This window comes from Citrus clementina, unplaced genomic scaffold, assembly GCF_000493195.1.
Source record: "Citrus clementina cultivar Clemenules unplaced genomic scaffold, Citrus_clementina_v1.0 scaffold_5, whole genome shotgun sequence".
Taxonomy (NCBI): domain Eukaryota; kingdom Viridiplantae; phylum Streptophyta; class Magnoliopsida; order Sapindales; family Rutaceae; genus Citrus; species Citrus x clementina.
The window spans coordinates 40189904-40201383 of NW_006262201.1; the positions used below are offsets into that span (position 1 = coordinate 40189904).

Sequence of the window (11480 nt, forward strand, 5' to 3'; positions counted from 1 at the left end):
CCTGATTAGACTTATTTAAACTTATCATTGTTCACCATGCTTGATATTTATCTCGGTCCTATTGCATGCAAACCTTGCTTTGACGCCTCCTTTCAGGGGTAAAATCCCAAGCTTAGCATTTCAGCATTTACCATTGTCCATAAGCCAGTGCCTCAGACACCACTTTTGAACAAACATATCATCGTCATTCAGGTCCCCTCTTCCTATCTCTTGTTGAGTCTTTGTTGTTAACCAGGATAGCCATGAGTTTTCTCATTAGAATTATTTAGCTTATGCCTGATCGAATGATCTGGGGACTTTAAGTAAATTTTAATTGAAAGTTTATAATGGACAGTGGATAATTCATGAGCACATATTATATCTCTGCTAAGAGATCCGTCTCTCTTGGAGATCCAGCAAAACTGGAACTTGCTGGGCTATGATCTATAGACTTGGTAGATTATCAAGTTGATGACTTTGCTGAATCTGACATGCTATCAGTTCAGCTTTGAAATTATAAATTGATGCTATTGCAAAAGGCCCATGATTCTCTTCTAATCTGAGACCCAAACAACAAAATACAGATATTCAGCTCGAATAGCAAAGCGTGTCAAACGGTCGATCGCAAGAGTCAAATGTGAATAATCTTTTCCCCTCTACTAGTTTTCTCATTATCCTGTCTTGCATTATGTGTCATTATCCACATTTTTGTAGGATACGATAAGATATTAGATCATTGTGCCTTGCACGCCATCTCCTTCCTCAATTTTCTATTTCTTATCTTATTATCTGGTTTAACCAGTTGTATCACTATAATGTAGAATTACTAATGGTTTAACACTCGCAACTTAGCGTACGTTCAACTTCAGAGGCAGAAGTTATTTGCGTTATTCCATCTTCTACCACAATATCATGTATAAGTGGATGTGATGTAATTATCAACTTCTGGTGTTTCATTAAAGCGTGATGTTAGTTTTTGATGCACAATAAAAGCATGACAAAGAAGTTCTGACTCAAGTTAGTGTTGCACAAATAATATGAAATCAAATCTAGCTCTTTTCACATAGTACACAACGAATGAGATAGAATTGGGTGATTCATACTCCCAAATACTCTCTCAGTGAACGATAGGCAAAGTTAGAGATTAGGGGTACAAAATTGTTACTTTCAGTTGCCAATTTGAAATGATGTGACACTGTTGATGGAATTCTATGGTCTCAGATATTTAAACGAATATGGATGAAGGCAAAAGCTCTGCATCTATGTGAAAGTTTGACTTGCATTTCCAGATTAGCACAAGGGAAATGATTCTTTCCATATTCACAAAAAATGATTCTTGTCATGTTTGCATGTCATCCACTGTGTGAAGGGGAGAAATTTTTGTCAGCTCCATATCTATTGGGAAATTCCAAAAATGGGCCAATGATCTCTAATAAAAGACAACTGAAACAATCACCAAACGATAAAGATAGACAAAGAAAATGAGTACGCTAAAGTCATTCTGCTTCCTCTCTTTTCTTCTTGCTATCTTCCTCCCTTTCACATCTCCAGCCTTATTGTTCCAGGTAAGAATTTACTTTTTGAAAAAAAAAAAAAGGCACATGTATCGGTAGCGTACATACAACTTGCAATCTAATTTGTTGAAGAAATTGATGATGCGTAGGGATTTAACTGGGAATCAAGTAACAAGGCAGGAGGATGGTACAACTCTCTGAAGAACTCCATTCCTGATCTTTCTAATGCTGGAATTACTCACGTCTGGCTTCCTCCACCGTCTCAATCCGTTGCACCCCAAGGTACTTCTTGTACTTTCAGCATTTGCTTACTGAGTCTTCATAATCATAATCATGTTTATCCTTTGATCTCAATGTCTCTGACCCAAAACTTCTTCCAGGATACATGCCGGGGAGGCTATATGACCTTGACGCATCAAAATACGGATCTCAAGCTGATTTGAAGTCTTTAATTCAGGCTTTTCGTCAAAAGGGAATTAAATGCCTTGCTGATATGGTCATAAATCACCGAACTGCAGAGAGGAAAGATGGTAGAGGCATATATTGCATTTTCGAGGGTGGAACATCAGATGACCGTCTGGACTGGGGTCCGTCCTTCATTTGTCGTGGCGACAAGGAGTATTCTGACGGCCAAGGGAATGATGATACAGGAGAGGACTTCCAACCAGCTCCTGACATTGACCATCTCAACCCGAGGGTACAAAAAGAGTTATCCGACTGGATGAATTGGCTGAAGACTGAAATTGGATTTGATGGATGGCGATTCGATTTTGTTAAAGGATACGCCCCTAGTATCACCAAAGTTTATATGGAAAATACCTCCCCAGATTTTGCAGTCGGGGAGAAATGGGATTCCCTTTCTTATGGGCCTGATGGAAAGCCTGATGCTAATCAGGATGGACACAGGGGAGCACTCAAAGATTGGGTTCAAGCCGCTGGAGGGGCTGTCGCAGCTTTTGATTTCACCACGAAGGGTATCCTCCAAGCTGCTGTGCAAGGGGAGCTGTGGAGATTAAAAGACTCGAACGGCAAGCCGCCAGGATTCATAGGAATTTTACCACAAAATGCTGTGACTTTTATTGACAATCATGACACAGGGTCCACTCAACGTCTGTGGCCATTCCCATCGGATAAAGTCATGCTTGGATATGCTTACATCCTCACACATCCCGGCACCCCTTGCATAGTAATATCTGTTACTTTTCCTCTGTTTCATCCGTTAAATGTGTTGGAAATTTAGCTGCAGAATCTGTGTTTGTGCTAAAGTATATATGCATGGTCTTGTTGTGCAGTTTTATGATCACTTCTTTGACTGGGGTCTGAAGGAGGCGATTAGCAAATTGGCTGCTGTCAGAAATAGGAATGGGATCAATACAGCAAGCAGAGTTAATATTTTAGCCTCAGATGCCGATGTCTACATTGCTGCAATTGGTGATAGAGTCATTATGAAGATTGGACCAAAGATGGATATTGGAAATCTTATTCCTTCTGACTTCAAAGTGGCTGCCGATGGAACCGACTATGCTGTCTGGGAAAAAAACTGAACTCAATGAAGATTTTATTTTCAAGTTATTAGAATAATAATGTTCTGAAAGGCTATTGTTTAACACGTAAAAGAGCTCTTGTGCGAATAAAATGCAAATATTCTGTATTTATGTAAACATATCTCTCGCTAAAATAGTTATTTGAAAGAAGATAATTTTATGGGTATTGGAAGAAATGAGTGGGAAGCCGTTCAGATATCAGGATTAACATTTTTCCGATTGCGCACTTTGGTTAGAGATAATATTCCTCTAGTCATCCATTTGCAAGACTTGAGACTGCAACGACCTTGAACGGTTCCACAAAAGTTAAAAATGATTGAAGGTTGACTCGAAGATTGAAATTTGGAGGGCAAGAGTCATCACTTGTACAGGGCTACCACAATTAATTCTCTTTGAAGGTTTAAGGATGATGCCGACTGCTTGCAACTGTAACCATGATGTTTTGAAAGATTAATCTTGCATTTAGTCTGTTCAGTAACCTCATATTGGTCATCATACTCATCAATTAACTGCAAGTAGATCTCATGAAATAACAATTAATTTCATAAATAAATCAAGTGAGGGGAAGTCAAATTGCATGGCCTTTGATTCTGGGAAAAGAAAAAGAAGAAAACCCACTACAGGAATTAGCGAGGACCAAACCAAACATCTGATACTTATGACTGCGAACAAGAATTCCAATTTCCATCCTTCCTTTTTCTTACTTACATTAACGTGTGGAAAGGAGCACAAAATGGCCAATGATGCCTATAATATAAAAGACTCAGAATCCCCCACCCAACTGCACGAGACTAACCAGAAGAATGAGTCTACTCAATTTAATCTGTTTCCTCTCTGTCTTCCCGCCTTTCACGTCTCCGACCATGTTATTTCAATTAAGGCATTCAATTGTCAAACGAATGTATGTAATTGCCAATCGAGCAAAGGCTGAGTGGTGGACCGCTTGCTCTTCAAGGTTTTAAGACTCACTTTCTTTCAATTAAATATGATTGAGTGGAGTCAATTATTACGAAATGTAAAAAAAGTAAACAATTCTCGAATATTTGTGAGGAGTAGATAATTTGGGTAAGTTGAAATAGCAGTTGTAAATAATTGGATTATTAATATAAAAAGATGTGAGTGGAAAGAATAATTCGTTGAAATATTGTATAATAAGTATTAAAAAATAAAAGATTTGTTGAAGTTACTTGGGCGCTGAGTGGTTAGGGTTGCTGCTCTCTAACTTGGAAGGCAGTAGTTTGAACCCCTATAAGTGCAATGTGGGGGTATTTTCTTCCTTAATTATATTATATAATTGAGTGAAAATAATATTCTCCCTTACCCAAGAGTGAGTGGAGTAGACATTTCTCGAATATTAGTGAGGGTTAAAATCTAGGTAGAGCTCCATAAATATTGATGTAAGTTGGTCTCAGTAATAGTCAGATTTGTAATATGAGTTGTAATTTGAGCAATAATCTCATGTAATAAAAAAAAATGATTTGTTGAAAAAATTTAGTTAAATAAAGTGACAGGGTTTCAACATGTAACAAGAAAGGAGGATGGTACAATTTTCTGAAGAAAAGAATTCCTGATATTGCTAATGCTGGAACTACTCATGTCTGGCTTCCTCCACCTTCTCAGCATGCTGCTCCCCAAGGTTATTTTTATTCTATTATTAATCAAGCATACTCCCATGGAAGCTTTGTTCTTTCATATATGTTGCTCATGTTTCTACTGATGCTTGTTATGGCTTCAATTAATTATATATGACTATGCTACATGAGAAATCAGCGCCACCAATCCTCAGTTGACTAGCTAATAATACACCACTGATATCTGGAAAAGACTACGCTGTCTGACAGAAAAAGTGAAATCAAAGTTATTAAGTTATTAATTAATAAGCATCTACGAGAATGTAGTATTAATATTTGATATTTCGAAGACTATGCTAATGATAGAGTGAGTGCTTTTGTGTGCGCGTAAACATGAGTAAACCAAACAAAGTTATTATATAATAACTCAGTGAATTATACACGCGCGCGCACTCTTAAGAATGTATATTAATTTTTTCCCAAGTGAGCATCCCCCTAATCTGGGAGCTATACTTCAAACTGGATCCGGATCTCCAAATGGTACCGAATGCTGGGTAATAGGCGGAAACCGGTGGACTTCAATTAAAAAGTCAAAACCCTAAACAAGAAAAAAAGGAAAAAGCCAAAAACCGCAACGCTCCGATTTCAAATTTCGAACTTGGCGCCCTTCGCATCCCCAAATCAAATCTACTCTCATTGCATTTGCACCAACAGACACAGAAGGCAAAATCAACCGAGAAATTGAGAATGGGTGGGTCTCACAGTCGCGAAGATCTCGATATCTCAGACTCCGAAGATGAATATGAAACGGAACGTGAACATGAAGAAGAAGACAACTACGAGGACTGCAAAGATGAAACCCCGGATAGGTCCTCTTCTTCTTCTTCGAAACGCAGACCCAAAACGCCTTCGTCTCTGGACGAAGTGGAATCTAAGCTTAAAGCCTTGAAACTCAAGTACCCATCAGCTGCTCAAAACCCTAACGCCGTCAAGCTTTACCTTCACATCGGTGGCAACACACCAAAAGCCAAATGGGTCACTTCCGAGAAACTCACTTCTTATTCGTTCCTCAAAACGTCAAGAATCGACGGCCGTGGTGAAGAAGAAGAGGATGATGATGATGGAGAAGGCGAATGTGAAGACCCTTTTTGGGTATTGAAAGTTGGTTTTAAGATTCGAGTCAAAGTCTCCGCGGAGATGCAATTGAAGACCTTTAAAGATCAACGTCGTGTTGATTTCGTGGCACAAGGTGTGTGGGCTATGAAGTTTCTTAGTGACGACGATTACAAAATTTTTGTTACTAAGTTTCAAGATTGTTTATTTGAGAACACTTATGGGTATGAATCTAATGAAGCAAACAAGCTGAAGGTCTATGGCAAGGATTTTATTGGGTGGGCTAAGCCTGAAGCGGCTGATGATTCGATGTGGGAGGATGCAGATGATAGTCTCTTGAAAAGCCCTGGGTCAGCAACTCCATTAAGGGCTAATCAAGATTTGACAGAGGAGTTTGAAGAGGAGGCCAACGTAGGGATACAAAGTTTGGCGTTGGGTGCACTGGATAATAGTTTCTTGGTAAGTGATTCCGGTATCCAGGTTGTTAAGAACTATAGCGATGGCATTCATGGGAAAGGTGGTTTTGTGAATTTCAGTGGTGGCAATTATAGGAGCAGTTCCAATTTGGTCCATTCCACACCTAAAAAGGCACTTCTTATGAGAGCTGAGACTAGTATGTTATTCATGAGTCCAATGAGTGATGCAAAGCCTCATAATACTGGGTTACATCAGCTTGATATTGAGACAGGAAAGATTGTTACAGAATGGAAGTTTGAGAAAGATGGGACTGATATTACAATGAGAGATATCGCAAATGACAGTAAAGGGGCACAATTAGATCCTTCAGGTTCCACATTTTTAGGATTGGATGACAATAGGCTTTGCAGATGGGACATGCGTGATAAAAATGGCATTGTTCAAAATCTTGCAAATGCTGGCGCACCTGTGTTGAATTGGTCGCAGGGGCATCAATTTTCCAGGGGGACTAATTTTCAATGCTTTGCAAGTACTGGTGATGGCTCAATTGTTGTTGGGTCTCTTGATGGAAAGATTCGGTTGTACTCGAGCAATTCTATGAGACAGGCCAAAACAGCTTTTCCTGGCCTGGGGTCACCTATTAGGTACGTGGATGTTACCTATGATGGAAGGTGGATATTGGGGACTACTGACACCTACTTGATCCTTATCTGCACACTTTTTACTGACAAGAATGGTACAACAAAGACTGGTTTTAATGGTCGTATGGGAAATAAGATTGCTGCCCCGAGATTGCTGAAGCTGACTCCTCTGGATTCACATTTGGCTGGAGTTAATAATAAGTTTCATAAGGCTCAGTTTTCTTGGGTAAGCATACTTATTTCTTTATTGAGCTGTTTACATGTGGTTGTTTAGCCGTTGCACTACCAATGAATCTAGTATGATTTACATCTGTCATGCTATGCTCAAATGGTCATTGGATATGAATTGAGGAACTCTTTTCATATTTCTTCATCTGGGGTCTTGCACACTGCTACTGGATTTTTGTGGTGTTATTCTTGTTTTTCTTTTTCAGTGCTTTGAAGTTGTGCGTTTTTTCTGTTTAATGGTTCATGTGCCTGCCTTACTGTAGCGGCCAATGCTGTGTTTTGGTTGCTATAATTGTTTTGTAGATTAGTTGGTTTTAGTAGGCTGTTTCCTTCTCAGTTTGCTAAATGTATTATGTTATCAGATAAGGTTTGCAAAGTTTTATAGTTATGGATTTATTCAAACTAGGCAGACATGAGCCATGGTCTAAACTTTTAAGTGATATTTTGCATTATTGTTCAGTTACTTCACTGGAGAATTACTCAAGGGAGATGTGCTTTTCATGCTCAGAAATTTTGACCATTTGACCTGCCTCAAGTTGCATAAGTTTGTTGTCTCTTTAAACTATAATGGTTTTTATATGAATGTTTTACTGAGTTTTGGTTGCTTAATTGTTTTCTGGATTAGTTGGTTGTTAATGATGTTGTTTCCTTCCCTATTTGCTAAATCCCTTATTTTAAAATATAAGATTTGCATATGATATGTTGTTATGATGTTTCTCCAAGCTTTTAGCACTATGATTTTTGAGAGAAGAAAGAAAGAAGGCTAAAAGGTTGAGGAATGAAACAGTTGGCAAGTCAGAAAAGAATTTAGATTTTGTTTTTTTTTTAACTTCTGCAAAATAAGACCGGCATTAACTACAACGAGAATAAACAATTAGGTTAATTGTCAAAAATGAAGAGAAATTTTAGGAAGCCCAGAGCCCACCATGGCTCCGCCTATGCAAACATAATTTTATTAATATGGTGGAAGAGTCTCCTTTCCTACAACCTCACAGTAAACTTGGATGATCATGCCCTATACTTGCTGCTCATTCTTTTGTTAATTTTGTATAATGAACATGCTTTGGTCATTCAAAGTCCTATGGACATCTTAACTGTTTTGTGTCTCAAATTTACATAGGTCACTGAGAATGGCAAGCAGGAACGCCACCTGGTCGCAACTGTAGGCAAGTTCAGTGTGATATGGAACTTTCAACAGGTGAAGAATGGTTCTCATGAGTGCTACCAGAATCAGGAGGGCCTGAAGAGCTGTTACTGCTATAAAATAGTTCTCAAGGATGACTCCATTGTTGATAGTCGTTTCATGCATGACAAATTTGCAGTCAGTGATTTGCCCGAGGCACCCCTGGTCATAGCAACACCCATGAAAGTCAGTTCCTTCAGCATATCTAGCAGGCAGTGCTAAGCTTGTCTAGCGCCCCTTTTTTTTTTTGTCTACTTTATGTTTTTGACGAATTTTCAAGTGCTTGATGAAGAACTTATCTATTATATTTTAAGTTGTTAATTATCTAATGTTTTGACAATGATTCAGAGACTGATAATTTCTTATTGTACTCCTAGGCAGTTTTTAGATCACGATGCAACTTGCAAGTGAAAAAGCTCGCGACTTTATTGTTGTATAATTTGTTAACAAAGCAGATATTGCTTCCTTCATAGAAAAATGGGTCTTTTTTAATTTTAATTTTAGTTTTTTTTTTGTTTAATTGTTTGTTAATTGCTGGCTTCCATGAATAATTCCTCTTAAATCTGGTGTCAGAAATCATTGTGAACAGTGAAAAAATGCAGAACTCTGAATTTCAATTGGGCACGCAAAATTGGGGCAAACCTTAGGTGCAACTGTGACACCATGTTATAGTTGTATCTAACCGTTGGATGTCAGTAAATCTCACTAATCTAATTACATTCAACGGCTAGATGCAATTGTAGTACGGTGCCACAGTTGCATCGTAGCATGATCCACAAAATTGAGAGCATATTTAGAAATATTTAGGGTAAAGTAAATCACTTATCTATTTATACATGCAGATGCTTTGTAGAGATCGTTACCTCTGAAATCCGGCCACGTGGCTTTAGGTTAATTTGCAAAAAAGTTTAATATTTGTGTTTTTTAATGTATGAATTTGATAATTATTAAAATCCGCTACAGTAAGATTATTTTAAAAAGATAAAACTCAACCACAGGTTATGTACGGATTTATAATTTTTTTTTTTCAGCTGTGGGTATTGCTATCCGTGGTTAAGGCGATAAGTGGGGCCACGTTATCACGATTTTCAGTTAGAGACTTCATTTCTTTTCATTTTTCGGGTAGTTAGTTAAATCTTAAATGAATGCGTGGATGCATACCTGAATAAAAACTAGTTGATAGAGAGAGAAACAAAAATGGCAGTTGCAGTTGGAAGAGGCTTCCTCCTTCAGCCTTCCTCTTCATCGTCCTTCATTTGTAACGACGTAAATAAATCGTCAATAGGTATCACTAGCGCATTTCTGCCTGCCAAATCAGGAACCACTCGACGTTATTTGGCAACTGTGGTTCGAGCCCAGCAGCGACCAACATGGCTCCCTGGACTCGACCCTCCTCCCTACCTTGATGGAACGTGAGCCTTTTGTAGTACTATATAATATTTGGACATATCACTTCATATCTGTTTACTATGATTTGCTTGAATTTCAAATATTTTTTGGATTATTGAAGTTTGGCTGGAGATTTTGGATTTGATCCACTTGGGCTTGGAGAGGATCCGGAGAGCTTAAGGTGGTATGTGCAGGCAGAGTTGGTGCATGCCCGTTTTGCTATGGCTGGAGTTGCTGGAATTCTTTTCACAGATGTGAGTGAAATCAAACACACTCTTCCTGGCCAAACGAAGTTTCATTTGTTACTATCTCTTTATCCTAATATATCCACCTTATGGTTTTCTGATACTATTGAATTGTTGAACACTAACTCTTAAAAATCAAATATGTAAAATCAAGAGCCAATACGGAGCACAATAATCTAACAGAGCATGCAAGGAAAATGGCACACGCAATAGGAATTAGAATTTGTTCATCCCAGGAATAGATGAGTTCAACAACTATTTATAGAGTTTGAAGATTATCCATTGGTTTAATGGTATTTATGCTTGATTTAATGCTGTGACATTGAACTGCCCTGAGTCTTTAACCACAATGGCGCACTCATTTGATCAATGGAAAGGTAGAAGAAAATGTAATATTTATTGTTTTACAGTTTCCAGATTGCATTTTTGGTGAACTTACAGTAGTTTGTTACAGTTACTCCGCGTAACGGGGATCCGAGAGTTACCAGTCTGGTATGAAGCCGGTGCAGTTGAATTCAAGTTTGCCAGCACAAGAACTTTGTTCATCGTGCAACTACTATTGATGGGGTACCATGTTTACTAGCTTACCCACTTTCCACAAACGATCTGCTGTCATGCTGCTTTTTTTTTCCCTTTTCCTTTCCATCTTCCGTAGCAAATAAAATTCGAATTTGTTTTATGCACAGCTTCGCTGAAACCAAAAGGTATATGGATTACATTAGTCCCGGATCACAAACCAAAGAGGGATCCTTCTTTGGATTGGAAGCTGCGCTGGAAGGTTTAGAACCTGGGTAATTTTCTGTGACTCACATTACTTATAAGTTGCCAACTGCACTAAAACTGAATAAAGTTTTGAATTACTATTGTGACTTATGACAAACAGCTACCCTGGAGGTCCTCTGCTAAATCCTCTTGGCCTGGCTAAAGATATCAGAAATGCTCGCGAATGGAAGCTTAAAGAGATTAAGAATGGTTTGATTTGCTTAGTTCTCTGTTAATCACTACTAATTTCCCTTCTGAATGGTTATTATTTTGAAAGGGTTTTGATTTGCTTAGCGTTTTTGACAGGACGACTTGCAATGGTAGCTATGCTTGGTATCTTTGTGCAAGCTTCTGTGACTCATGTTGGTCCAATTGATAACATTTTGGAGCACCTCTCCGATCCATGGCACAAAACCATTATCCAGACCCTTGCTAACTCTGGCTCATAAATGTATTTTACAATGAAGTTGGAAAGTAATATAAATTGCGAGGCCATTTGCTATTCCTCCTCTGTTTATTTTTCTCATAGATCTTCACTTTAGGCTACGCTGACGTTCCTTTCATTCCATAGGAACTGGTCCCTCAGATTTCGAGGTAGAAGACCGAGACAAAGCCCCGCGGCTATTGGAGAAAGATCAATCGCCCTAGATAGACAATTAGATAGAGGATCTCTGCAAGCCTATATATTCTTTGATTTCGTTCCCCCGTAAGAGATATCACAACGAATGAGGCTCACTTGAATAAAATAGTTTGGGGTGCAAAGAATATTCCATTATCAAGCACAGCGGTAAGTGAAGCAGGATACTGGTATTTTCTAGGCATGGAACAGGAAAAAGTTATAATCCCCGTTGGAGGGAGTATAGAAACCATGTCATAAGATAAGATTTGAGAATG

General features: G+C 38.5%; 3 protein-coding genes across 5 annotated transcripts; all 3 read left to right on the plus strand.

Moving 5' to 3' along the window:
* The first annotated feature begins 788 nt into the window (after positions 1 to 788).
* LOC18043125 (alpha-amylase) lies at positions 789 to 3292 on the plus strand. Its single transcript, XM_006434711.2, has 4 exons — positions 789 to 1544; positions 1643 to 1775; positions 1874 to 2679; positions 2786 to 3292. Exons 1-4 carry the CDS (start codon positions 1461 to 1463, stop codon positions 3035 to 3037), a joined length of 1275 nt encoding a protein of 424 aa, XP_006434774.1. The 5' UTR covers positions 789 to 1460; the 3' UTR covers positions 3038 to 3292.
* A 1793-nt stretch (positions 3293 to 5085) lies between these two features.
* LOC18043126 (protein CYPRO4) lies at positions 5086 to 8688 on the plus strand. The gene is made up of 2 exons (XM_006434712.2): positions 5086 to 7005; positions 8128 to 8688. The coding sequence occupies exons 1-2, from the start codon at positions 5356 to 5358 to the stop codon at positions 8410 to 8412; spliced, it is 1935 nt and encodes a 644-aa protein (XP_006434775.1). The 5' UTR covers positions 5086 to 5355; the 3' UTR covers positions 8413 to 8688.
* A 657-nt stretch (positions 8689 to 9345) lies between these two features.
* LOC18041202 (photosystem I chlorophyll a/b-binding protein 5, chloroplastic) lies at positions 9346 to 11453 on the plus strand. 3 transcript variants are annotated; one of them, XM_006434716.2, is made up of 7 exons: positions 9346 to 9602; positions 9701 to 9833; positions 10279 to 10391; positions 10511 to 10615; positions 10708 to 10796; positions 10893 to 11060; positions 11158 to 11453. In XM_006434716.2, the coding sequence occupies exons 1-6, from the start codon at positions 9388 to 9390 to the stop codon at positions 11033 to 11035; spliced, it is 798 nt and encodes a 265-aa protein (XP_006434779.1). In that variant the 5' UTR covers positions 9346 to 9387; the 3' UTR covers positions 11036 to 11060; positions 11158 to 11453. The 3 variants fall into 3 exon arrangements, with proteins under 3 accessions (XP_006434779.1, XP_006434778.1, XP_006434780.1); XM_006434715.2 differs by having other exon boundaries at positions 10893 to 11037; XM_006434717.2 differs by having other exon boundaries at positions 10893 to 11453.
* The last annotated feature ends 27 nt before the right edge of the window (positions 11454 to 11480 follow it).